The sequence below is a fragment of the Eubalaena glacialis genome, chromosome 3, assembly GCF_028564815.1.
Source record: "Eubalaena glacialis isolate mEubGla1 chromosome 3, mEubGla1.1.hap2.+ XY, whole genome shotgun sequence".
Taxonomy (NCBI): Eukaryota; Metazoa; Chordata; class Mammalia; order Artiodactyla; family Balaenidae; genus Eubalaena; species Eubalaena glacialis.
Window position 1 is genome coordinate 61,808,281 of NC_083718.1, and position 27,467 is coordinate 61,835,747.

The 27,467-nt window shown below is 36.6% G+C and overlaps 1 protein-coding gene across 13 annotated transcripts in view; it reads right to left on the minus strand.

Annotated features, from left to right (window-relative positions):
* The window catches only part of PRRC2C (proline rich coiled-coil 2C), a 98,145-nt gene that overhangs the window by 22,801 nt on the left and 47,877 nt on the right, over positions 1 to 27,467 (minus strand). For 12 of the 13 annotated variants that reach the window (XM_061183113.1, XM_061183107.1, XM_061183104.1 and 9 more), the window contains exons 12-22: positions 26,272 to 26,905; positions 20,201 to 20,370; positions 19,496 to 19,745; positions 18,263 to 18,473; positions 14,818 to 17,070; positions 12,366 to 12,574; positions 8,902 to 9,056; positions 7,003 to 7,840; positions 6,506 to 6,591; positions 1,468 to 1,656; positions 1,085 to 1,336 (exon numbers count right to left, since the gene is read on the minus strand). In XM_061183113.1, coding sequence (XP_061039096.1) covers positions 1,085 to 1,336; positions 1,468 to 1,656; positions 6,506 to 6,591; positions 7,003 to 7,840; positions 8,902 to 9,056; positions 12,366 to 12,574; positions 14,818 to 17,070; positions 18,263 to 18,473; positions 19,496 to 19,745; positions 20,201 to 20,370; positions 26,272 to 26,905 — 5,247 coding nt within the window. The remainder of the gene's footprint in view (positions 1 to 1,084; positions 1,337 to 1,467; positions 1,657 to 6,505; positions 6,592 to 7,002; positions 7,841 to 8,901; positions 9,057 to 12,365; positions 12,575 to 14,817; positions 17,071 to 18,262; positions 18,474 to 19,495; positions 19,746 to 20,200; positions 20,371 to 26,271; positions 26,906 to 27,467) is intronic. The other variant, XM_061183103.1, reaches the window with a different exon arrangement.

Sequence of the window (27,467 nt, forward strand, 5' to 3'; positions counted from 1 at the left end):
CTTAAGATTCAAATCTTAAAGACCGACAGTGGGATAAAACAAACATGGACCTACCACATTTCAACCACTGCTGGGGTCCTATACATTTAAAAAATATACTGCATAGGACTAGGAGGTTGTCAACAGTGTCAAGTATTTATTTCTTTGGATTTCTAAAAGAACTCTGTGTGGTTCTTATACTCAATCTATAGCTTACTTTCAACTACTGATTTTCTATTTTCTTCAAAATAAAACATGGATAAATGAATGTCAAGATCTTAGTTGTCACAATTAATTAGGTTTTAGGATAAACTCCTTGCTTATTATCATGAATCTCTTCTTTAAACATGGCAGAGTTAGATCACACAAGCTTTTCACTTCCATGCATTGAGTTGTATGGCAATTAAAAAGAGAAAAATATTCAAGTAATATGAAAGATTCCATCTACCTTTCTTCTCCATGAATACATGTTCCGGAGTGAACACCAAATGGCAGATATAAATTTGCTACTCCCACAAGTGTCAGTCCCCATGAAGTCACTCAGTGTATCTTGCCTTAATGAGTATTTCTAAAGATATGCATCTTTCATTCAATGTAGTCCCTAAATGCAAGTCAACCATTCCTCTGGTGCTCAACCAATGAAACATGATCTGTTCCAACCCTGAAAGAAAACTGGCTATACTGGAGTTACTAAAAGTTTATCTTTTAGTTTATCTTTCCTGACTTCAGAATCTCACTAGTGTGCAAGATAAGGAGGGGTCCACTGTAACTCCATTAACAAAATAAAAAGTAATATAGAGCAATTCTTTCGAAGTCTATAAACACGCTGAAAAGCATTCTAATCTTGGGTAAATATTTTTTCACTTTAAACTACTCAATAGTCCAGAATTAAGTTGCCACAGAAAGATAATTTACTGTAAGGAATTTCTTTAGATCACATATGCACACCATGAAATAAAATCTTCTCTGTAAGAAATAATAACCCTTATAAGCTATAGAATTATATGCCTCAAGAAAAAAAAAAAAGTATTTTGTTGCTGTTTTCCCCATTCATTTTAGACGTGGTTTGCATCAACTGAACTGGTAATCGTTGCACGTTGCTTACCTTCACGTTAGTGCCATATTCTGGGGATGATACTGAGATCATTGTTCCTATTTCAGTAGACATTTCTGAAACTGCTTTGGTATCCTTTGTTGCCACAGGATCTGTACTTCTGACTGTAGCAGGGCTTGATTTCTCCTGTCCTTCCGGCTCCACCTGTTGGGCATCTTTTACTTTTCTATTTTTTAATGAACGTTCCTTTCCAATAGGACCAGGTTTATGTTCTTTGTTTTCTACTGGACTCAAATCTGGAAGCTAAATTCAATGTTTATGACAAAAACACATCATGATCAAAGACACTCATTGAAAACTAATCCAATTTTGAAACTTATTCTCCTTAAGTGTTAGTGGCTTACATACAATTATATCTGGAATATGAACTATACCTTCTGGGCTTTGATAGGGCCTGCCCGTGGCTGCTTCTGCCGTTGTTCTTTAGGTTCAGATATTTTGTCAGTAGTTTTTTCCGAAAGCACAGGAACAATTTCATTTTCACCCCCGTTTGAAGCTGGAGCACCAAACTGAATTGTGTCAATTCCAATTTCAACTCCACTTTCTTGACTATTCTTTGTTCCCTAGTAAGAGCACATTTAAAAACTTGCTTCAGATGTGAGAGAGTCGCATGGACATATACACACTACCAAATGTAAAACAGATAGCTAGTAGTGGGAAGCAGCCACATAGCACAGGGAGATCAGCTCGGTGCTTTGTTACCATCTAGAGGGGTGGGACAGGGAGGGTGGGAGGAAGATGCAAGAGGGAGGAGATATGGGGATATATGTTTATGTATAGCTGATTCACTTTGTTATACAGCAGAAACTAACACACCATTGTAAAGCAATTACACTCCAATAAAGATATTAAAAAAAAACCCCTCTGGTTCTATAATGATAAAAACTTTAAAAAAAAAAAACTTGCTTCAAAGCAGAGTTCAAATTTGACTGAATGATTTATGTAATAGCACATATTTTAAAAGTATAATAGAAGGTTTGAAGCAATCTACATCCAACTGAGATTAACTGACCTTGGTTTATGTTTTAGGAGAACATTCCCTTAACCCTACTGATCTGTATTAGAAAACAACTGATAAATTAAAAACTAGGACAAGACTGAAGTTTTAAAGTCCTGGCTTTAAGTGCCCTGGGTTGAAGGGCAAATCAGAGCCTCAAGTGAAAACAAATGTAAAACATCATTTAAAACAAATGTAAAACAAATACAGAAAGGCACCACCAGCAACAGATAAACGAATGAATTAACAGGGGAGCAGAAAAAAGATACGAATACCAGTGTCACCCACTTCTGCTTTGAAAATAAAATGAATTAATATACATGAAAGTACTTTGATTGGTAATGGCATGCACACACATCAGAAATTCATTCATCAATTAAACTGCTAATTTATGTAATACCTTCTTTGTGCTAGGCGCTGATCCAGGCAGACACTACCAATCTAACTTGCATTATAATGGATGAAGAAAATAAACAACTAAAAAGTTAGACAAGGGATATGCAAAAATTAAAATATGGTTAAACCACTTAGAAAAAGGCCCTAGGAGGTCATATGGAAACTGAATCTAAACTATAGGATTAGTGGAAGGTGTTTCTGGCAGAGCAAACATCTAGTGTAAAGGTCAGGAATTAAAAAAAACCCAAAAAACTAGTGAGGCTGGAACACAGCAGGTATTAGGAACAGTGGCAGAAGATGGACAAGCAGAAGGTTAGATGACATGGGGTTTTGTAAGCCTGAGGGTGTTTATAACAATGTCCCCCAGTGGACATTCAAAACCACAGACAGTACTCAACAGTACACATACTGTGTTTTTTTTCCTATACATACATACTGATGATAAAGTTTAATTTACAAATTAGGCACAGTAAGAGAACATCCAAATTGCCAGCCACACTATTTTTGTGCTTTGGGGCCACTATTAAGTTACATAAGGGTTACCTGAACACAAGCACAGCAAAACGACCAACTTGATAACCAAGATGGCTACTAAATGACTAATGGGTGGGTGGGAACACTGGATTTCATGACGCTATTATTCAGAAAGGTGTGCACAATTTAAAACTTATGAACTGTTTATTTCTGGAATCTTCCATTTAATATTTTCAGGCTGTGGCTGACTGCAGGTAACTGAAACCACAAAAACTGTACTTAACCTTTTCATGGAAGAACAAACAAAAAGACAAAACTAGGGACAAAGTTAAACTTCAGGCCTTGGTCTTATAATCAAATCACTATTTCATATCATTTTTGCTACCCCTGAATTAAGTGTGTCAATTACTGTGTAAGGTTATTGTTATATTTATCAGTATAACAATGTCATCAGTAGGAATAAGGCATGTCATTCAGATCTATTTTTAATATCTGAACACTCACTTTCAACTATAGACAAACAGTACTGATATAACTTAGAATAAACATCTCTGTTTTAGTCAATGTTGAAATTTTCTAGTCAGTTCAATATAAATGTACAATTAATCTTAGAAGAGAGAATGGTGCAGTACTTAATAACTGAAAGCTATTGATTTTATGTATAAAACAATTAAGAACTTATAAATAGTTAAATGAATAGGAAAATAGTTAATGGGACTTAGAGAACGTTAGACAATTTTAGGAAGAATATTATATTCTTTGAAACAAAAAATGTCTATAAAATATACATAAGACAAGGACAGATGATAAAATCATTCTATGCAGAAAATATAAAGAACATAAAGAGGATGAAGAAAAATATGCATGAGGAAAATGAGATACCAACAAAATATCTTGCTGCTCCAAGAGGCTGAAGAAGAATGTAAGCATCCTTTTAGTATTATCAACTTGTAGTAGAATGTCTACAACAAAAATCTTGCAGCTGAGAGATTATGGTCCCTGTACTTTAACGTCAATTTAAAAACCTGGACCAAACATTTTAATAAAATTATTAAACCAGTACACTCATCCAAAACAAAGAAAAGAAACTTTCTACTCCATCCTTCTCATTAGTAATGAAAAATCAACTTTCTGTACAAGAAATGCTCTAATTAATCATAATGTCAAAACAAATAGGCAGAGGAAAAATGATTAAACTGAGCATCTCAGATACAGAATCCAGTGACTCTTAATTCTATTTTTACAAAGAGTTCTCTGTAGAACTTAAAAAAATCAAAACAGACGATGAGGCCTACTCCAGACCTAAGTCAGAAAGCTGAACTGGGGGTAGGGAACAGCAGGAAGACTTCCCTGAAAAGAAAAAAGAAGAAAAAAAAAATCTCTTAACTGTATCTTCCTTGACATTTCTCTGCTCCCCTTTTACGGCAAAACTACTCTAGGTTCTCTACACAGTCGGCCTTCTCTCAGCATCCATGGGCTCCACCACCCTTGGATTAAAAAAAACAAAAAAACACCCGAGAAAGTTCCAAAAAGTGAAACTCGAATTTGCTGCACACCAGCAACTATTTACATAGCATTTACATTTTATTAGGTATTATAAGTAATCTAGACATAAATATATGCAAATACTGTGCCATTTTATACAAGAGACTTGAGCATCCTTGGACTCTGGTATCCATGGGGGATCTTAGAACCAATCCCACTGCGATACTGAGGGACGACTGTACTCATCTTCTCTCCCATTTTCTCTTAAATTCACACTAACCAGGCTTTTGCACCGAGTGCTCTACCAACATTGTTTTTGTCAAAGTCACCAGTGACCTCCACATTGTTAATGCCAACTGTCAATTCGCAGGGTCTGTCTTACTTGACCTTCCAGCAGCATTTGACACACTTGATTTATCCCTCTTTAAACTCATCTTTCACTTGGATTCCAGGACACTTTTCTCATCACTTAGCTTCTCCATCTCCCACAACTCCCTGAGTTAGGACTCGGTTTTTGATTCTCTTCTCTTTTTCTAACTACTTTTATAACTCATTCTCCCTTCGTGACCTCAACCAACCTCATCACTTAAGCACCATCTAATGACTTACAAATTTATGTAGTCAAACTAGACTATCTTCTCTGAACTACAAATTCTTATATTCAACTACCTACTTGACATTTCCACTTAGATGTGTAATAAACATCTTAAATCCAGCAAGTTCAAAACTGAATTCCCTGATCTTCTTCCCCAAAGATGATTCATTTTACAGCTTCCCAATCTCAACTGATGGGACCTCTATCCCTTTTGCTGCTCAAGTCAAAAGCTTTGGAGATAACTGACTCCTTTTTCTCACATACCACATTTAATTCATCAGTAAATTTATGAGCTCTACCTTCAAATACCCAGAAACCAACCATTTCTCATCACTTTTAATGTCACTTTCCTGGTTTAAGCTATCATCATTTGATTATTGCAACAGCATCTTACCATCTATTCTTTGCTCCCACAGACCGTTCTTAACAGACTACTTAGAACAGTCTTTTAAAAAGTCAGATCCTGTCACTCTTTTTCTCAAAACTATCTACTGTTTTCCTACCATGCCTGAAGTCCCTACCAGATCCTCCACCTATTATCTTTCCAACCTCATCTGTTCTCTTTTCATCCCTTACTTCAATCCAGCCATATGGACCTCTTCAAACACACCAGGCATGCTCCTGTGTTAGGGTTTTGTATTTACTATTCTCTGAACCAGGAATTCACTTTTCCTTGGACAACTGAATAGCATGCTCTCTTACCTCCTTCAAGTCTTTAATTCAAATGTCACCTAAGTAGCCTTTTCTGGCCACCCTATTTTAAGCTGTCTCCACACCCCTTGGGAAATTCCTTATACACCTTCCTTGCTTTTGCTTTTCTCCTCAGCACTGATCACCATTTAACATTCCATGTGTTATTTATTGTTGGTTCTCCCCAACTACAACGGAAGCCCCATGAGCGCGGGGCTTTTATTCTGTTTTCACAGCACTACCCACTTGTTCTAAGGCCACGGTTAGGACAGTGCCTGATACATCACAAGTGCTCAATAAATGTTTGTTCAATGAATGAAGAATTGCTGGCCTAAATAGTCAATTACCAATACTGCGTGTTTGAGAAATTACGTTAGAACAACCTCCCGGAAACTCTGCTTCTAAGTAATTATACTGACTATTCAAACATGCATATCATTAAAAACACAGAACAGTCCAGAAAATAGTAATTGCACTTATACTCTCTGTGTCACAAAGCTAGAAGTTTTAAAATGTTAACCGTAACATGTCTAAAGGTGAGAAGCAGCTTATAACTGTCGAGATTCAGTAGCATTAACATCACTTGGGAACTTATTAGAAATGTACTCAGGCCTTAGCCCAGACCTAATGAATCAGAAACTCTGGGCATGGGTCCCAGCAATCTACTTTAATAAGCTCTCCAGGTGATTCTGACGCATGCCAAAGTTTGAGAAACTGTTTTAAGGAAACTCCGCCACACTAACCCCACAAAAGCCATTATTAAGTCTGTTCCTACCTCTGATGAAGTAGCTGATCCAAATGATGTTAGGGGCTTATTCCATGCACTGACTGAAGGTGGCTGTGGTGGACTAATGGGACCTACTGAGAAGGAGAAGCCACAGGAAATATGACCATTAAAATTTAGAGGCTAATAATCTTTAACCCATTTAACCCTTTCTTTTAATGGTAGCTAAAACAATGACTTTTCACATGGTATATAATACTTAAAGAGATTCCTGCATACCAAAATAAATATAATCTCCTCCAAAACACTGTACTATTGTTTTATCAACACAAAGTTGTGTCCATAAAATATGGCTGTTAAAAATATAACACACTTGTCTTAGAAACAAAGGTTTTAAGAAAGGAAGCTAAGAAAAGATTACTGTTACTGCTTCCTACTGAGAAAAAAGAAATGGCTAGGAAAAAACATACTGAGTATATAAATAAAATTGAAAACAAACCCCCAATTCCCATGCCATTTCCACCCCTCACTTCTTGTTGCACACTTACATTTCTTAGAGATGTCATTCAACACAGCTGGTGGGGCTACCTTGTTATCCCATAATTCAGTTGTAAGAGTGCCATGTGACAGTGGGGTCTGGATGGGTTTTCCTGTGGCTACATAATCTGTGCCATTAGGTGTCTGAGCTGAAGGTAGTCTAATTGAAGGAGGTGGCTGTTTTGAAGACTGTGTTGTAGTCTGTAGTGGACTCTGGACTGGTTTGTGAGTCTGTCCTTGAGTCTGGGCTGGGGCAGTAGGGGCTGGGACTGAGACTTGGACTAGGGCAGGGGTTGGGGCTGGAGCTGGGGCTGGGGCTGGGGTTGGGATTGAGGCAGGGACAGTCGGGGCTGAGGTGGGGGCAGCTGGGGCTGAGGTGGCTGGAGGTGGAGCTGAAGCTGGTGACAGAGCTGAAGCAAGGATGGGAATTGAGGCTGAGGCAAGGATGGGGACAGAGGCTGGGGTGGAAGCGGAGGCAAGGATTGGGGTTGGAGCTGGAGCTGGAGAAGAGGCTGTGGCTGTAGTTGAGGTGGAGGCTGGAACTGGAGCTGAGGCTGAGGCTAAGGTTGGGAGTGGAGCTGAGGTGGATGTAAAGACTGGGACTGCAGCTGGGGCTGGAACTGGAGCCAAGGGCGATGCTAGAACTGGAGCTGGGGTTGAGGCTGGAACTGGAGCTGAGGTTGTGGCTGGACCTGGAGCTGAGTTTGAACCTGGACCTGGAGCTGAGGCTAGAGCTAAAGCTGGAAGCTGTGCTTGCTGGGTTCCTGTAGCCTGTTTTTTGGCAAATCTTGGCGGGAGCTTAGAAGTCTGACTTCTTCCTTTTTCATTTGCATTCTTTTTATTCCAGACCTTAAAAAATTTGCAGGAATCATTTGTGTCAGTAACACAGCTGAAAGTAATAGTTCACACAGACATTCCAACAAAGCTAAAGCTATCTACTGCTAATTTAGCTCCTTTACTTTACAAAATAGCTACTTGATAGAATAAAAACATCCAGGTTGCCAATGAGATTTTAAATTACAAGATGCTATAGAGGAAAAAAGACAAATATGTATTATATATTCTTGATATACAGGTCCACAATCTCTTTTCCACTATTCTGAAATTAAAGAAATTAAGCAAATTTGCACTAAATTCATTTGGCAGCAAAATCTGACCCCACCTGACAAGAAATTACTGACTTCACTCAACTCATGTTTGCCACAGAAGCATTAATTCTGGGAGTGTTGCTGGGTATTATGCTATATAAAATATGCACTAATGTATCTTCCTAAACAATAATAATAAATGACTTCTGAAAATATCTAGTCCCAACGATTATATTCAATTAAACTCAATATTACCATCCACATAGGATTTTTACAGTGTTTCCTGCTTTTAAGCCCTCTCATCTGTTAGGGCTCTTTATTGCTATGACCCATGTGCTCTATTTATTTTTATCCTGTGTCAGCATTCAGTAAAATGGGTGTTTCGGTTGATTTAAAGGAAATAACTTATCGTGATTCATACTATGTATTTAAATGAACTAATTTAGATTACAACAGAAACTTGTATAGGTCAAGAATCTGCAAGTTATTAGAGATAATGGCAGTTGTATTCATTAAATTTCCAAGATGATTTAAAATTAACCCTAACTCTGCAATGAAGTAAGATGGGGCAAATAAGATATATTTTGAAATAAAGTAAAGATGGCCTTCTCTAAGGCAAACAGTGAGCTAGTGATTACATTCTACTTAAAATTTACCTCATTCTGGTTAAAAACAGTTTAAAGTTGTGAAAAATCAGGTCATTCTCAACACTTGAATAATAAAATGCAGCCTTGACTTTATAGGTGGATAGAAACCTTGACCATTTCCTAATATATTTTGAGCAACAATCTAAATAACTAGCAACAAATTGAAACGCTAAACCTGTATGATTTGTTCTTCCTTCTTTCGGCGTTCTTCATCCTGTAAACGTTTCTGTTGTTTTTTGGATACAACTTCAGTAAAACCATCATCATTCAAATTTGACTGGGGGTCTTCAACTACTGTTACTTCAGGATGGTCATCAATTATAACAACACCTACAGATATACAAAAAGATTTAAAATGATATTTTTTTTCAATTGAAAAGATAAATAGAAATGTTTAGTCCAGTAGTGATTAAAAAATAAAAGACATGGCAAAGATCTAGTTCTTATAACTCATAGTATATAACCCATTTCCCATAAAATGGCCATTTAGCAGCAAAATTTGCAAAGATTTCATAGATATATGAAAAGATTTTGTAAACAAGGTTAAAAATAAAAGTCCTGAGACTATCTACTTTGAATGATATATTATACATCTTTTTTTCTTAAACAATGTAGTGGTAATGCCTTGTTTTGTAAAAGAAAAATCAAAATTGTCTTATCATAGTCAAATCACTTAACCTCTACCTCTCCCAGCCTCAAGATGTGTGCTGTGCTGTAAAGATCTACATAGTACTTTATCTCATTTGCATCTAACCATTCTAAGAGGTGGGTATTACTATTGTTTTCCCTTTACAAAGGATGTAATAAGCTCTGAGAGGCTGATGTGCTAACAATGCGGTGTTGAACAACTAAGCTGGTCTTATGATTCTTAACGCCTCTAGTTTACGTAGACTATTGTCTATAATGTGGAGCTGTTAAAAACATGAAATACATGTTAAAGTTCCATGTGAATGTAAAGTGGCATAGATGTACATACATCATAATAACCCAGTGGAAGAATAATTCAAGATAATACTTTCAACTCATTGTCTAACTAACAATTATTCCAGCTATCTTGTTAAATTATTCTATATTCCAGTGAGTATAAGAAATTTAGATCCATTAACTAATACTTAGAAGAAAAATAAAAATAATCCAGGTGATGTGATTTTGGGTTGTAGGTATAATGTTTGCACAATAAATATAAGAAAAGGGTGAGGCAATTCAAATAAATTATTTTAATTTTGCAAATATAAATATGTTCTGATCGGGAAACACATAATAAAAATAGATATTTGCTTGGGAATTATACATATACAATTCAGAATTTGGTGATAATTTGCGGGGGCTGGCAAGAGAATATGACCATGGAGTGGATCATAGGGAATCTACTGGAAAACAGTTCTTTTTAAATAGCTAAAAATTTGCATTTATAGAAACACTGACAAGGAAACAAAAAATAAATACTAAGACTGGCTTTCACTCTTTATAAACCTATTACTGTTATTGTTTTTCTAATAAAAATTTAATTTCAAAGGAAAAAACCAATTGATTCTGATTTATCTATGACACTTCTACTTGTGTTCTAAATCCTTTAAGAAATTAACTGTATAACACAACACTGTAAAGCAATTATACTCCAATAAAGATGTCAAAAGAAAAAAAAAGAAATTAACTGTGTAAAATGGAGCATATGCTCATCTCAATGCAAGGTTTCAGTCCAACATTTCTAAGGATGTCATGCACTCCAGTATTTCAGACTTGTGAAGAGACCTCTTCATAATTCTAAATTCGTCTCGGTTTTTCACTTAAACTAAAAAGTGTGTGTTTAAAGCTCATCTTCATAGTCATGCCATCACTCATTATTTTAATTTTCTTGCCTAAGAGCTTCGTTAGAAACCTTTTGAATAGTTCACTCAATTACATGAAGCATTTACGGACATGTGAACAATACTTTGTTCTCAACACCCTGTTCTTGCCTGGTGCTTTGTAACAACATTTTGGGCTAACGGGACATTATTAGGAAGACCATTTTTAGGAAATTATAGAACATTTTTAGGAAAAGAACCTGAAGACGACTCTTAAAATTAACTTCAACAAGTTAAAACTAATAGCTCAATTTCCATTATCAATTCAGAAATTATTGACTTCTTACCTTTTTATATTGTCTTAATCCAATAATATAATACTTTGCAAAATTTCTACTCCAGCAGTTGTTTGGAAAAAGAGAAACTAGTAAACAAATATTTGAGAAATCTGCCATGTTTTGTGGACTTGTGTAATCTTCACTTGTCATTGTCCAAATGTGGTGTTTAGATGGATGTTAATCTCTTCTCATGGACCACAGTAAGATTAGCATCCAAGCTTCCTATGGATTTACTTTAATCACTCTCTCTAAATCAGAACTTTCCAACTTTAGCAGTATTAACATTTTGAGCTAGCTGTCCTGTGCACTGTAGGATGTTTAGCAGCATTCCTGGCTTACACCCACTAAGATGTCAGCAGCATCCAGCCACCAGTTTTGACACCAAAAATGTCTCCAGAGATTGCCAAATGCAGAACCATCCCTGTTAAGAACCACAGTTCTCAAAATTCTTAAAATGCGCAATTAAGATAAGTTTCTTTCTTTCCCACGTGAATCCTAAAATGGTAGTCTAGAATTAGCTCTCAAAAGTTTGCGTGCATCGGAATCACCTGGAGAACTGGTTAAAACACAGATTGCTTCACACTCCAAGAGTTTCTGATCCAGCAGGTCTGGGGTAGGGCCCAAGATTCTGTATTTCTCACAAATTTCCAGGTGATGTTGATGGTCTGAGGACCACGCTTTGAGAACCACTGGTCTAGAAATAATAATGCCAAAGTCCTGGGCCCAAATCAAATTTAGTATGTATAAATAAGTATTAACTAGATGAAAGAAAACTCTCATCTACATCTTAAATACTGGAATAACAACAGTACCTAACCAAAGTTTCCCATTACTACTATCTGGTCTTAACTTAGTAAATCTCTCAATCTTATTCAGTATTTCCAGCTTAAGTCTCATCTGAATGAATGGCAAATAGCACATTTTTACATGTATCAATATAAGTGTCTACTCATAGAGATTCCTTATTAACTTCTTCATCGAATATTTCCTTCTTGCTGTGTTATCCTTCATATTTGATATCCTATCACTCCATGGCTTTCTGAAAGCATTTATCCATAGCAACAGTACCTCCCATCCTATTATTTATTCTCTATTTATCGTATCTTAGATGCCAATTTTATCAAGGTCATAACTCACTGAGGTTAACATTTCTTTCCTTTCAGACACAGAATACGTACAGATATAACTAAGCATCTTCACATTTGGTTTTCTGTGCTTCCCCACACCTGTTTAGCAAGGTAGGGTGGTTAATTTCCTCCTTTTTTTTTTTTTTAAAGAAGAACAGTGAAACTCTGTGGATTATCTTTAACAAGAATTTTATCAAGCACTCAAGGCTATGCTAAAAGCTGGTGTTATTTCAGTTAAAGGTATATCAGTTGGTGATTCATAACCAGTCTCTATCTCTACCTTGAAGTCCAACTCTTTCTTGTTTGATGACTTCTTTATTTACAGTATCTATTTAAATGTAACAAACAGATAAACAGATAGATATATAAAAGGGACCTGAGACGCACTTGCATAGTTGTTGAGATCAAACTGTGATAGTGCATCCACTTTCTCTTTCGGTTTTTTAGGGCCTGGTTTGGGCTCTTCTCTTTTTTTCCCAGTGGAATCTTTGGAGTTCTTTTGTCCTGTACCATTAGGTGCTCCTTCCTGGTGGTGTGCAGAGCTGCCATTGACAGGATCGGCACCAGCTGTGCCTGCCGACTGGTCATCAAATGGCCTACAAAGTAATAATTTGAGATTTTATTACTACCTCTACATATCCGAACAAAAGAAAAATGCTCTTAGTGGCAGTTTCTAAAGTTCAATCTAAGAAGAAATAACAGTGGGATAGAAGACCCTAACTCTAAAACCAACAAGCTTTAGTGACTTTTGTTGGGTACAACTTCACTAAGACGGAGCTTCCCAGTAAAGGAGATAAGACAAGCTCCTTAGGATTCTTTCCAGCAATTAAATTCTAGAATTCTAATTATCCTCTGAAGGTTCTCATCGTGTCTATTCTTTCTGTGTCTATCATGTTATAAATGAGCTATCAACATTGTTTATAGCAGAAAATTTCTGTGACCCAAGCTAGTCCAAAGTATTCACTAGTGGATCTTCTCCACAAGAGGGCAGCATATGAAAAATTTTTTTTTAAAGAATTCTATGCTTACACTACAAGTATGTTTTTTTTTTAAAAAGTTCAATCAGATTTATATACATGTAAACATTTTAAAAACCAGTTTTAATATGGAAACGATTCACTTCACAAAACCAAAGGTATTTCTACAGGGTTTTTTTTTTACCTAACAGATTCTTTTCTTGGGTTCATTTTATAAAAACTTCATGAAAATACACCATGAAAAATGGCCTTACCAATTCATTTTCAGCTCAGCCTATAGTATTACTCAAGATAAAAGCTTAGAAAGAGCCTGACAAAAAGCATGACCTCGAACAGGTGAAGAATGAATTCATTTCTTCTAAATGGGACTCTTGCAAAACATTCATTTCACTACAGCCAGTAACTGCTATTTCTGCAGGTTCAAAGTTGTTACCATCTACATAGCACAAGTCTTGCTAAGTAGTTGAGATCTACAGTGCACACAAATCAGATCAATTTTTCCTTTGAGTATTATTACTTGAAATTCTAATAGTTTGGTTACAGTCAACAACTATTGATACGTTGTTATTGTAACTTATATGTTATCCTATTCTTTTGACTTTTAAAGGGAGGTTTAAATTCTGTGTAAAGCAGGTACTCAAACACAACTGGTAGTATTATTTCCCTGGAACTTTTTCTAAATTATCAGAAAGCAAAAATATTTTCACTGACTGGTATAGTAACCTGAAATGCTGAAATGCTAAGTGTAAGTAACTAACCAATGCAGATTAAGATACTTTGCCTGAATAAATTTCTTACCAGCTCAGGCTGCAAATCTGGGAATTGGTTTAAAAAAAAAAAAAAACGGGCAGGCCATTAATAGTTGCTTACTATATACCAGGTGTTACATTAAGTGTTTCACAAATATCATGTCACTAAATCTTCACACATTTTTATAAGTACTATTACTTTCTCCCCCTTTTACTGGTGAGGAAGCAGAGTTTATACCACTAGTAAATACCAGAGCCTAGATTTAAAACTAGGACTAACGCTACTTTATAATGTTTTCTAATACTAAAAATAATAATAATAATAATAATTTACTATAACCAACATTTTAATATTTAAAAAAACAGACCAAGTTTAGCATAGTTGAGAAAAATTCTTTTAAAAACACCACCAATGACATGGTATTTATGTTACTGGTGGCCTTGGTGGTTGGGCAGGACTTTGCTTTCTAGGCCTCTCTCTAAGCTGGATCATTTATTGTAGGTTTGCAACTTGAGTGAGGAATATTATTTATCCTTAAGTTTCAACATTCACTCTCTAGAAACCAGTACAGAGTGACTGTATACTGTTACAACATATTAAGTCCCAGAGGACACCTGTGAGCACCAGTTTTCCAAAGAGAAACCAAGAAAGAAAGGCAGGCTGCTCATCATCAGTAAGATGATTTACCAAATGCAAGACACTGTATAGGTCCTGCCCTAGGTGTGTAGATTTCCCCAAACCTACAAATTCCTAACAGGACTCTTTTGGGAAATGTAACGTAAAAACAGGCAAAGACTTCTGAGACACACTAACCTCTTTCTCAAGCACCCTTACACTTTTAGAATAGAAAAAAAATTCTAGGAGAAGAATGTCTTGGTCCTCTATAGACTAGCTCCTTTGCACAGTTCAACCAAGAAGTATACTTTTAGCTTCTCTAAAGGTGCAAAAGTAGGGAATTCCCTAGTGGTCCAGTGGTTAGGACTCTGTGCTTTCACTGCCGAGGGCCCAGGTTCAATCCCTGGTCAGGGAACTAAGATCCCACAAGCCGCATGGCGGCCAAAAAAAAAAAAGAGAAGGTGCAAAAGTAATTCTATCTAACACAAAATACTCACCCTCGTTTTCCACTTTTTGATGGTGGGCCACTTCTCCTTTCATTCCTAGGACCTGAGAAATTCCTTCCGGATTTGGGTGGACCATTGTTGCCACGCCGATTCTGGCGATCTATGCCAGGTCTCTGACTAGAAAAACTTCTCTTTGCTATTTCCCTTTTTGGAGGTAAAACATTCTCTCCGGCCTTTACAACCACTTGTGCATTCAAATCAGCATTTTTTTTTTCATCCCTTTCGCGCCTCTCATTGAAATCACTGCTTTCAGAAGCTGTTTCCCATTCTTCATTTGCCTGATCTGAAGAGTTCTGATTAGATAAGTCTGGTGTCTTATTCCCAGAAATATCCCCAGCAGTATTAACTGGTTCTTGAACCACATTACTAACTGTGCCATTTGTGGGTACTGCCACCTCATTGGTTTTTGAAGCAGCCTCCCTCTCTCTTAGCCGTCTAAATCGGGGAGGTTTATCTTGCCTCGGTGGTCGGGTAGGACGCTGCCTTCGGGGCCTCTCTCTAGCTGGGTCAAATTTTCGCTCAAATTTTGGAGGCCGTTTATCTGCTGGCATAGGAATAAACTGCTCATGTCTTCTTGGTGGCTCTCCATCATCTGGTTTAGGAGCTTCTGCCTGCCTTGGGTTCCACTGATTGTCCCGATAAGCAGGTCTTCGTAAAGTGGAAGGGCGTGATGGGCGACCTCCAGGATCCCTTCCACCACGTCTGAATGTTCCCCCTCTGCCTCGCCTTGTAGGCTCTCCTTTAGGAAGGAAGCCTGGTTTAGATTTATCATCATCCCTTACAAAAGGTTTTTCTAGAGGTCTACTATCTATTCGGACATGATTTTCAGGCTTGAAAGAAGATGGAGGCTTTATAGGTTTTTTGTTTTCAGACCGTTCCTCTCTTTTGGGAAGTTTACCTTTGCTTAAACTATCCTTGTCACTTGCACTTTCATGAATTTCACTGTCTGTGTCAGTCTCTGAACCTCGCTGTCTTCTTCTTTTGGGAACTACTTCAAAATCAGAGCTCTCACTTCGTGTTTCACTTTCTTCTCGTTGTCTGAGGGGTCCTGGGGGCACATGCTCTGCTCGTGGCTTATTGTCTCTATACTGAGGATAGTCTCGAGTGTGCCCTCTACCACCCCGGCCACGCCCTCCATAAGAGCCTCTATAGCTTCGCCCTCTGGAGTAATATTCACCTCGGCCTCGACCTCTGTATCCTTGATCTGGAAACCAATCTCTATCTCTAGCTTCTTTCCAATAGGTCCTAGGGGGTAAAGTTGATTCTTTCTTAGCTGTTGGTCTTAAATCTGGTCGAGACCTCTCTGTAACAAGGTCTTTGCTGATGATTTTCTCAGGTTGCTTTTCTTCCTTGACTGTTGGTACTGTGACAGTTTGCTGGTTTACAGTTTTAGCTGCAGGCTCTACCTCAACACTACTTACAGGTTCCAAAGGCTTCTCGGTATCTTGAGGTGGCTTTTGCACCAAAGTTGAAGGTGAAGTTTCTACTGAAGGAAATTTCTCTGGTTCTGGTTGAGGTGGCAGTGGAACCGACTGTGGCTGAAGTGGTGCCACAGGTGGTGGGGGTGGAGGAAGAGGTTCTTTCTTTTCTGTCTTTTCAGGTTTTGCCATTTTTTCGGTGACCTTTTCTCCCTTTTCTCCTTCTTTCTCCTTCCTTTGCTCTCGTTCTTCTTTCATATCTCTAAGTATAGGTTTTTTAATAGGACCTGATCTTCTCACAGGCCTATCATTACCTTCTTCTCTTCTGCTGGAGCTAGGCCTTGGGCCCCAACGAGTTTCCGATTTAGATTTATACAGTTTTTCAGGTTTTGGTCCTTCAGAAGATCGTATAAAGCCCTCTTTTTTTGGTTTTTCCTCTGGTCTTTCTGCTGGTTCTTTTGAATCAATGCATCTGCTAGTTACTTTAGGAATGCTTGCAGATGGCTCATTTCTCTGCTCCTCTGATTTTTGAGTATGGTTAGATCCATGGGAAACACTTCTTTTCCGGGCAGGCTGACTTTCTCCAGCTGAAATTCGCTCTTCTTGAGTGGATACAGTCTTTTGATCAGGTACATCAAAACAAGCAGGCTGATTATTTGTGTCAGTATGATGAGGTCTAATGTCTTCCACCGATCTGCTTAAAAACTTCTGTACTTCTGTCTCACTTGATTCTCTGACAAAGTCTGCTTTTGGATGAGCCTCTAACTGACTATGTTCTACTGGATAAGCAGCAGTTATGTGTTCCTGATCCAATGGGGCTTCAGGCCTATGATAAGGAGAATTCAAAGAAATAACAGCCATCAAGGCAAAAATCTTTCTCACAGGTACATGTACAGCAAAATAACCCCTCTAATTTAGAAAGAAAAAATGGATCCTAATCATAAAGAGCTTTATGTCTCTATAAAAAGTTTAGTGCAACATTATTCATAATAGCCAACAGATAGAAACAACCTAAATGCCTACTGACAGATGAATGGCTTAAGAAAATGTGGTAAATGCATACAATAGAATGTTGTTTAGTATTAAAAAAAGAAAGAAAATCCTGCTATATGCTATGTCATGGATGAGGACATTACACTAAGTGAAATAAACCAGTCACAGAAGGACAAATGCTGCATGATCCCACTTATATATACTATATAATGTAATCAAACTCATCCACACAGAAGGTGTGATTGCCAGGGATTAGGAGGAAGGCGGAAATGAGTATGATTAAATGGGTAAAAAATTTCAGTTGTGCAAGATTAAAAAGTTGTAGAGATCTGTTGTACAACATTATGCTTATACTACACACTTAAAATTTTGATAGGAGGGTAGCTATGTTATGTTTCTACCCCCACAATTAAAAACAAATGAAGCTCATTCCTTAAGAGGAAGTTTAGAACATGCTGATGTGAATTTTTAATCCACCGAAACTAGTAATTTCCACTTATAACGAGAGTACACTAGAGTAGGTCCATCTTTCCCACTGAATCAGAATTTTAAAACACCACAACATATACTCCTTAAAAGGGCAGAAGTTCTAACTTCATGGTTATAAACTGTTAGAGATCACCAATTGTCTGATACTTCAAAGTAACTCTGTAAATTAGTGTTTGTCCTTAACTCAGCCTTAGAATTAAATGTCTACCATATTTCTCGTTAGTGGAAGAACTACATCCACACTTTAGCCACATTACATGTCAAGTGCCTAATCAACAGCAGAATCTTGCCAATTTTAACATCTACCACTAAATTTCAGCATTTAACTAAGTGTACAGAACTACGTTACAAAATGCCCTAATCAATACAGAAATGCCAGAAAAAGGAAAATACGTCCTAGAATGAAATAAGGCATACTAAATGGGAGAAAATCAGATCGGTGGCTCAGTCCTAAATCAGAAAGATCTTCAGAGAGACTACACAGTTTTCGTTTCCCCACAATATTCTATTGGTCTACTAATAATTTTAATAATTACCTTACATCCTCAGGTTCTTCTGTTGCCTTGGGAGTGGTGGCCTGCTGAGGCTCAGTATGAGGATAGGGATCTGATCCCCACATCATACGAGGCTCAGAGAGGGAAATTGCATGATCTCTTGCAGAGCGAGCTATATGCTCAAATGACTCAGAGCTGCTCGGTGACCCTTCCATCTGGTCTCTTCTCATTAATGGCTTAGGAGGAATCATTCCTATACGAAAGATCAGAAAAAGATTGGGGGGTGGGGGTAGGAGAACGAAGGAAACAAAATCATTACAGACGTAGAATCTACGTTATTACTTAATTACTATTTGGACAGTCTATATTTAAACCAAAGAAACACTTTTGGCAAGTAAAACTGATTAATTCAAAAAAATAATCAGTGAAAATTATATTGAGTTTTTCTGTGAATGAGATTTTTATTGTTGTTGTTAAATAGATTTAAAAATTGAGGAAGCAAAGCAAGCAAAACCATAAGAACAGCCTATTTTACTTTAAAGGAAAGAAAAGATAATGCCTATAAAAATCAGATAACAAGCACCGTGACTCTACGCATGTTAAACATTATGAGAATTACACCAAGTGATAAATTTTCAGAAAAACATTTTCTATAGAAAATCCCATTAATCTAGTTTAGTTGATCAATATGCTATAAATTATGCCTCTTAAATTTAAAATTTTCAGTGTAAATTTTAAAATAAAGATGTGATTCTTGATCATATTTTTGTCACCTCTAAATTTTCCTCTACACTGTCTTGGTACTGGATTATCTGGATTTATTCTGATAAAGACTGCTATTTTATTTGTTTTTAGCTAACCTATTAGGAAATCCAAGTGTTAGGCTGGCAAATGATAGAGAAAATTGAAAAGCTGTAATATATAATATATGGACAAAATTCAAATGCTGAAACACCTGAAGGAATAAAAACAATGTAGTGAATAACAGATATTATAACTAAGATAGTAATTTTCCATCTGAAAATTTTAAAATAGTATTTGCAAGAGAGAAAATATATTTTCTCTTTGGTCTTACCACACTGTTGGTACAGTATCTGGCATTTAACTACTCTATGCTGAGAGAAGACACATAATTTTATGACTAAAAAGTCCTATTTAAGTTCTTACTAGATTATAACTCTCAAAGGAATTAAGACTAAAAACGCGGGGAAAATGAAAAACTTTGAACTTGCAAAACTGCAAGTGAGCCATGAGACAATGCCAACTTAAACTTACCAGGATGAATGGGCGGAATATCCATAGCAGGTCTACCTGATATCATTCGCGGATCCATGTATGACTGCATCATGAGCCACCTTGGATCAAAACCCATAGAAGCCAAATGCTGAGGGTGAGGCTGCATGGGCTGGTAAAGAGGTCTGTGTGGTGGTGGAGGGACAGCACCACTGGATGGCTGTGAAGGAACCGTTTGTGGAAGTACACCTTGCTGCTGCTGCTGCTGCCACTGCTGCTGTTTCATCTGTTCCTAAAAAAAAGCAGGACCCCACATCTGAGACTTTAGCTCCATGCGATAAATTAATATAATCAATCAGAAAATAGGCTTTGTGAAACCTTGAGGGAAAAGAACTCCAAACACATTTGACAGTGAGAGGTGGCAAGACAAAAGAACAAAGAATGAGTTATGACATTTTGCCTTACACTTGACTTAAGCAACTAATCACTCATTAATTATACTGCAGAAACCACTTCCTAGAAAGGAAGATGGTTTCTATAAATGAGGCAGAGGGAAAAAAGGAATGACATAGAAGTTTCACAGTAAAGCCCTTATCAACAAACTTTTACTAATTTAAAAGGGGGAAATTTTTCAGGGAAAATTTGTATGCTTTGTGTATTTTGAGTTTTATGTCAAATTATTTCTTATACTACTGAACAATAAACCTTTTTAATCACACATACAGGATAAAATGTTTTTATTGTTACCTGCTGCCGCTGGAATCGTGGTGGTAAAGACTTCTGAAACTGTTTAAAATAGCCAGATAATATAGCAGGCCGAGGCTGAGACCCTGATTCTGGTTCTGTTTCATGTGCTGCTTGTGTGGTCTCCTTTTCACTGCGATTGCTATCTTGTCTACTGAAAACTGGGTCATCCTCTGCCCAAAGAAAAGGTGAAAGATAATTATACTCATCAACGACACTTGACAAATACATGTTGTTTGTACTGGAGTGAAATAATTAGATTGATATATTTAAAAAGTTAACGAGGAAGAAAGCATCCTTACTCTAAAACACTTTTGTATTTTAATATTGGTAACCATCAATGAGGTAACATTAGATTAACAAAACCCTAGACTTTCTCAAAGCTGGATTCTTGAGACAGAAATCACATGCCCAAATGCTTTACCATACAAATGTCTGTATTTGATATTTTGTGATAATAAACCATTTCAAATACTACCTATTTTGCACTGTTTCACTAAATATTAACACTACTGTCAACATTTACTTGGGGTTCTCTAGGACTTAGGTGAAAACACAAATGGCCTATAAATACTTAAAATAGAACATACTGGTTTACTTAAAAATTTTTTTGATCAGGGGATGTTATCTATAAAGAAAACTAATGAATCTAAGTCTGATGACAACAGAGTGATCACCAGCTATCTTCAAATATATAAATCATTATTCTGTGATATACTTGAAGATAGATGGTGATCACTCTGTTGTCATCAGAGTTTAAAATCATTATTTTATGTAAAGGGTATCAATTATGGTACACGAGAAGAACCATACACATCCCCCCACACAAAAAAAGTTCTCATCCCAAAGAAAACCAGAGCCATATACATTCTAGAGAATGCCATTTGTCACAACTACAAAGCCATGTATATTATAAATTCTTTTCTCAGAGAATTAGGGGTGGATTTTAATGGGAAAGCTAATGTAATGCCAATGGTAAAACGATGCAGTAAAGAATCACAAATCACATTTTGTCTGTATTACATTCAATATTAAAAATGTTAAAGAAAATAAAATATTAGAGGGGAAAGAGAGCCAAGTAGGTGCAACATTTAAAAATGAAATGGGTACATCTCATTGATAAACCCAGCTAAAATTAAACTGCCATCAGAGGACATATAAAATGTGAATGAAAATAAAAGTGTCACTAAACAATGATTATTAAAAACAAAACCATAATTAATTATGTATATATAGTGGCTGCTGATGGTTAAATTAATTAATCAGGGTCAATACATGTATTCACTGGCAGAACTAGGACTAAAATGAATTTCCTAAAAAAAAAAAAAAAAAAAAAAAAAAGAATTTCCTTATTTCTAATCCATGGTCCTTTCTCATTAACTGTGAATGAGATTCCCTAAGGTTGTTCTCTTTCAGAATTCATCAATTTTAAAGTATACAAATGTTTTTCATTTCTGTGGTGAGAAATTTTACTTTACCTTTTTTGAGTGTTTTGAGCAAAGTGCTTAAGATATATAATAAAAGCCCGTTACCAATATCAAATTATCTCCAGACTGCTTAATATAAAAATTTGTGAAATCTGGTAACTAAACAAATAATCCACATGGGCTGTATCTTATTTTTTAAAAAAATTGAGATAAAACACTTACTCTTTTTATAGTTACATTAAGGACCAAGTTTGAAGGTAACCCAGAATATAGATAAAAACTTAAAGCAAAACTTTAAACAGCTTTATAACTTCAAGCAGCAGGGTCTTATAGAAAGAGCATGGGTTTTGAGGTAAAAAAAATTTCAGTATTTCCGTAACAGAAAATATACTGAAATAAAACTATTTCTATTTTAAATCACTGTTAACTCAAGCTATTCACTAAGACTGAATTTTACAGCAAGTTTGGAGCAAAGTTTTATTAATTAGAGTTTATAAGCCAAGTTGGGAAAGAACAAAAAAGCTGATTATAGGCTTTGGCTTTGGGTTTTTTTTGGCAGCGCTGTGCGGCTTGCAGGATCTTAGTTCCCCAATCAGGGGTTGAACCCACGCCCCCTGAGGTAGAAGCGCAGAGTCTTAACCACTGGACTGCCAGGGAAGTCCAGTGAAGGCTTTTTTCAAAAAGCAGAATTACTGTCTGGTAAGCATATAAATGACCTACGGAAGCTTTTCTATTCACACTGGTAAAAAAACATATATGAAATTATGAACTGAGTACAGTCATTTAATTATGACAATCCAAAATTCCCATTAACCTCTATTCAACTTAAGTTTTAGAGGTATTAACACATGTGAACAAAAGAGATTTTATTTAGTAGTTAAATGTCTTGGAATCAGAAAAGAGTAGAAGAATCAGCATCTCTTAACTATGAAGCTAATACAATTTTGCAGACAAAATAGAATTAAAGGTCATCTAACTATATGGTATCTACAATAAACTCACTTTAGATCCAAATATATAAATAAATTGAAAATGAAAAGATGGACAAAGATATTCCATGGAAATAGTAACCAAAAGAGAGCAGGGTGGCTACACTAACATGCGACAAAATTGACCTTAAATCAAAGAAGTTTTACAAGAGATAAAGAAAGTCATTAAATACTAATAAAAGGTTCAATACTGCAAGATACAACAATTATAAAACATTTATACACCTAGTAACAGACCACCAAAACGTATGAAGCAAAATACTGACAGAATTAAGGGGATAGATAGTTGCACATTAATAGTTAGAGGCTTCAGTCTTCCCTGGTGGTTCAGTGGTTAAGAATCCACCTGCCAGTGCAGGGGACACAGCTTCGAGCCCTGGTCCAGGAAGATCCCGCATGCTGCAGAGCAACTAAGCCCATGTGCCACAACTACTGAGCCTGCGCTCTAGAGCCCGCAAGCCACAACTACTGAGCCCATGTGCCTAGAGCCTGTGCTCCGCAACAAGAGAAGCCATCACAGTGAAGCCTGCGCACCACAATGAAGAGTACCCGCAAGCTCACTGCAACTAGAGAAAGCCCGCGCGCAGCAACGAAGACCCAACACAACCAAAATTAAACAAACAAACAAATTTATATATATAAAATAATAAAGGCTTCAACATTCCAATCCCAATAATGGCTAAAATAGCCACACAGAAGATAAATAAGGAAAAAGAGAACTTAATAAACCAACTAGATCCAACAGACATATACAGAACACTCTACCCAAAAACAGCATACACATTTTTCTCAAGGGACATTTCCAGGACAGATCACGTTAGGCCACAAATTAACTCTCAAAAGAGTTAAAAAGATAGATATCATATAAAATATTTTCTCTAACCACAATGGAATGAAGTTAGAAATCACCAGAAGTAAACCTGGAAAATTCACAAATCTGTGGAAATTAAGCAATACACTCTTTAACAGCCAAAAGATCAAAAAAGAAAGTGCAAGGGAAACTGGAAAATACCTATGAGATGAATGAAAACAAAAGCACAACATACCAAAACTTATGGGATGCAGCAAAAGCAAAGCAAAGAGGGAAATTTATAGCTATAAATGCTTACATTAAAAAACAGGAAACCTCTCAAATCAATAACCTAGAGTTACGACTTAAGGAATGAGAATAAGAAGAACAAACTAAACCCAAGGTTACTAGAAGGAAATAAAAATCACAGCAGAGATCAAGAAAATAGAGAATAGAAAAATAGAGAAAAATCAATGAAAACAAAAGTTGGTTCTTTGACAAGATCAACGAAATTGACAAATCTTTAGCTGGGGTGGAGGGGTGAACTAAAGAAAAAAGAAGACTCAAATTACTAAAATTAGAAATGAAAATGGGGACAATACTACCAATTCTACAGAAATAAAAAGGATTATGAGAGAATTATGGACAACTGTACACCAACAAACTGGATAACCTAGATGAAATGTACAAATTCCTAAAAACAAAAAATCTACCAAGACTAAGTCACAAAGAAATAGAAAATGTGAATAGACTTTTAACTAGTAAGGAGACTGACTTGGTAATCAAAAATCTCACGACAAAGAAAAGCCCTGGACCTGATGGCTTCACTGGCGAATTCCACCAAACATTTAAACAACTAACATCAATTCTTCTCAAACTTTTCCAAAAAATTGAAGAGGAGGGAACACTTCCTAACTCATTTACAAGGCCAGCATCACCTTGATACCAAAGCCAAACAAGAACACTACAAGAAAACTACAGACAAATATCTCTTATGAACACTGATGCAAAAATTCTCGACAAAATACTAGAAAACAGAATTTAGCAGTATACTGAAAGTGTTATACACCGTTTACCAAGTGGGATATATTCCTGGGATGCAAGGATGGTTTAACATACAAAAATCGATCTATATATTACACATTAACAGAATGAAGGGAAAATAACACATGATCATCACAATTAATACAGAAAAGGATTTGACAAAATTCAACACATTTTTGTGATAAAAATACTCGAACTAGGAACAGAAGGAAACTACCTCAACATAATAAAATCCACTTAGGAGAAACCCACAGCTAATACCACACTCAATGTTGACAGACAAAGCTTTTTTTGTAGGATCAGGAACAAGAAAAGGGTGCCTCCTTTTGCCACTTTTATTCAACTTAGTAATGGATAATTTTGAGGGATTCAACACTGCAGTGGAGGAAGTAACTGCAGATGTGGTGGAAACAACAAGAGAACTAGAATTAGAAGTGGAGCCTGAGATATGACCGAATTGCTGCAATATTACAATAAAACTTGAATGGATAAGGAGCTGCTTCCAATAGATGAGCAAAGAAAGTGGTTTCTTGAGATGGAATCTACTCCTAGTGAAGATGCTGTGAAGCCTGTTGAAATGACAACCAAGGATTTAGAACATTATTACATAAACTTAGTTGGTGAAGCATTGGCAGGGTTTGAGAGGATTGACTCCAATTTTGAAAGAAGATCTACTGTGGATAAATGCTATCAAACAGCACTGATGTTACAAAGAAATCATTTGTGAAAGGAAGATTCAATCGATGCAGCAGACTTCACTGTTGTCTTATTTTAAGACATTGCCACAGCACCCCCACCTTCAGCAGCCACCACCCTGATCAGTCAGCAGCCATCAACACTGAGGCAAGACCCTCCCTCACCCCCACAGCAAAAAGATCATGGCTCAGTGAAGGCTCATTGATGGTTAGCATTTTTAGCAATAAAGTATTTTTAAGTTAAGGTATGTACATACAGTATATATATATTTTTAGACAGAATGCTACTGCACACTTAATAGTCTACAGAATAGTGTAAACATAACTTTTATATGCACTGGGAAACCAAAAAATTCATGTGACTTGCTTTATTGCCATATCTGCTTTGTTGCAGTGGTGTGGTACCCAACCTGCAACATCTCTGAGGTATGCCTATGCTCAAAATAAATGAAAGCAGGCAGGGTCTCAAAGAGATATATGTACACTCACAGTCCCATGAGTGTTATTTAAAATAGGTAAAACACGGAATCAACCCAAGTGTCCATCAACAGGTTGGGTAAGCAAAATGTGGTGTGTGTGTTTACTTATATGATGATTAGTAGCCTTAAAAAGGAAGGAAATTCTGTAATATGCTACAATGGATGAAACCTAAGGACATTATGCTAAGCAAAAAAAGCCAGTTACAAAAAGCCAAATACTGTATGATTCCACTTACATGAGGTACTGAGAATAGTCAAACTCACACAGAAAGAAAGTAGAATCACCATCCAGGGAGGGACTGGGGAGAGCTACTGTTTAATGGATATAGAATTTCAATTTAAGAAGATGAAAAGAGTTCTGGAGATGGATGGTAGTGATGGTTCATTATGAATGTTTTCAATACCACTGAACTGTACCCCTAAAAATGGTTAAGATGCTAAACTTTATGTTACATGTATTTTATCATAATTAAGAAAAATTACAGGAAAAAAACACATTTTAAAGTATCCAATAAAATTCAAACTTATCCAAAAAACACTAATCACTTTTATTTGGATTACGTATTTTAAAAATACAAAAACATCCAATATCCACATGTAATATGAAGCCTTTTGTAAAGCTTATATAAAGACAAACAAGACTATTATACCTTTGTTACAGCTGTTTTCACTTTCTGGTTTTTCTACCATAGGCTCTAAAGTAGGTTCTTTGTGTTCAATTTTTTCCTCCACTTTCTCCCTTTCTTTCTTCTCCAACTCACATTCCTTTTCCTGTTCTTTCATCTTCTGCAGTTCTTTTTCCTTTTCTTGCTGCCGTTCTAGTTCTTTCTCTTTTTCTTGCTTTCTTTCCTTCTCCATTTCTCTCTGTTTTTCCTGCTCTCGCTCCAGTTCTTTTTCCTTCTCCTGTTGCCTTTCCCTTTCTTTTTCCCGCTCCTTCTCTCGCTCCCGTTCTTGTTCTTTTTCAAGTTCTTTCTCACGTTCCCGTTCCTTTTCTCGTTCTTTTTCTCGCTCCCTTTCTCTAACTTCCTCTGGAGAGGGTTGTTTGTCCACGATGCCAAGCTTTTCATCTAATCGTTTAAGTTTCTCTGCACATGCTGCTTTCCTTTGCTCTTCCATTCTTCGCTCTTCCTCTTCACGCCGTTTACGAGCACGTTCCACTGCTGCAGAAAGTTCTGACTGTTGTCTTCTTCTTTGCTTCCATATTTCATCTTCATCTGGGACCTGCTGCTTAGCGGGGAAAGAGCCTGGTCTTCCAGGTACTGCCTGTCGGTCTGGAGGAGGATGCTGAAACATTAAGATAAATTATCAGATGAGTATGACAACAAAGGATATATCATAGACACGGAGCAGGAGCAAAATTCTCCAGTGTGTCAGAAATTTTCCTGAAAAACATACACATTAAACTGCAAACAAGTAACAATGTGGGGAAAATAGTAAATCTAGTTAATTTTCGAGAATAATTAATCCAGTCATCTAATATTTACTGAGCGTGTACCTATTTACTGTGCCAGACATTATTGCTCACTCAGTATTTGTTGAATAAAATTAGAAGTTGTCACAACACGAATTTCAAAATCTAAATTTAGAGACAAAGGAAATTTAGAATGTGAGTGCTTTAGCAGGAACTTCCAGAGATGGAATGCCTAAAGAGGGAGAAAAGAAGTCCATAAAGATGCAACATGGCACCACATGAGCCCTGAGAAGACTGAGATACAGTTACAAGGAAAGAGCACACAGTCAAAGATGCTAAGTGAAGGACATGGAGACATTGCTGCTGCTGCTGACATGCCAAAGGAGAGAAAATTCCTAAAAAGCAGCTTGGGTAGAGAGAATTCTATCTTTAAAC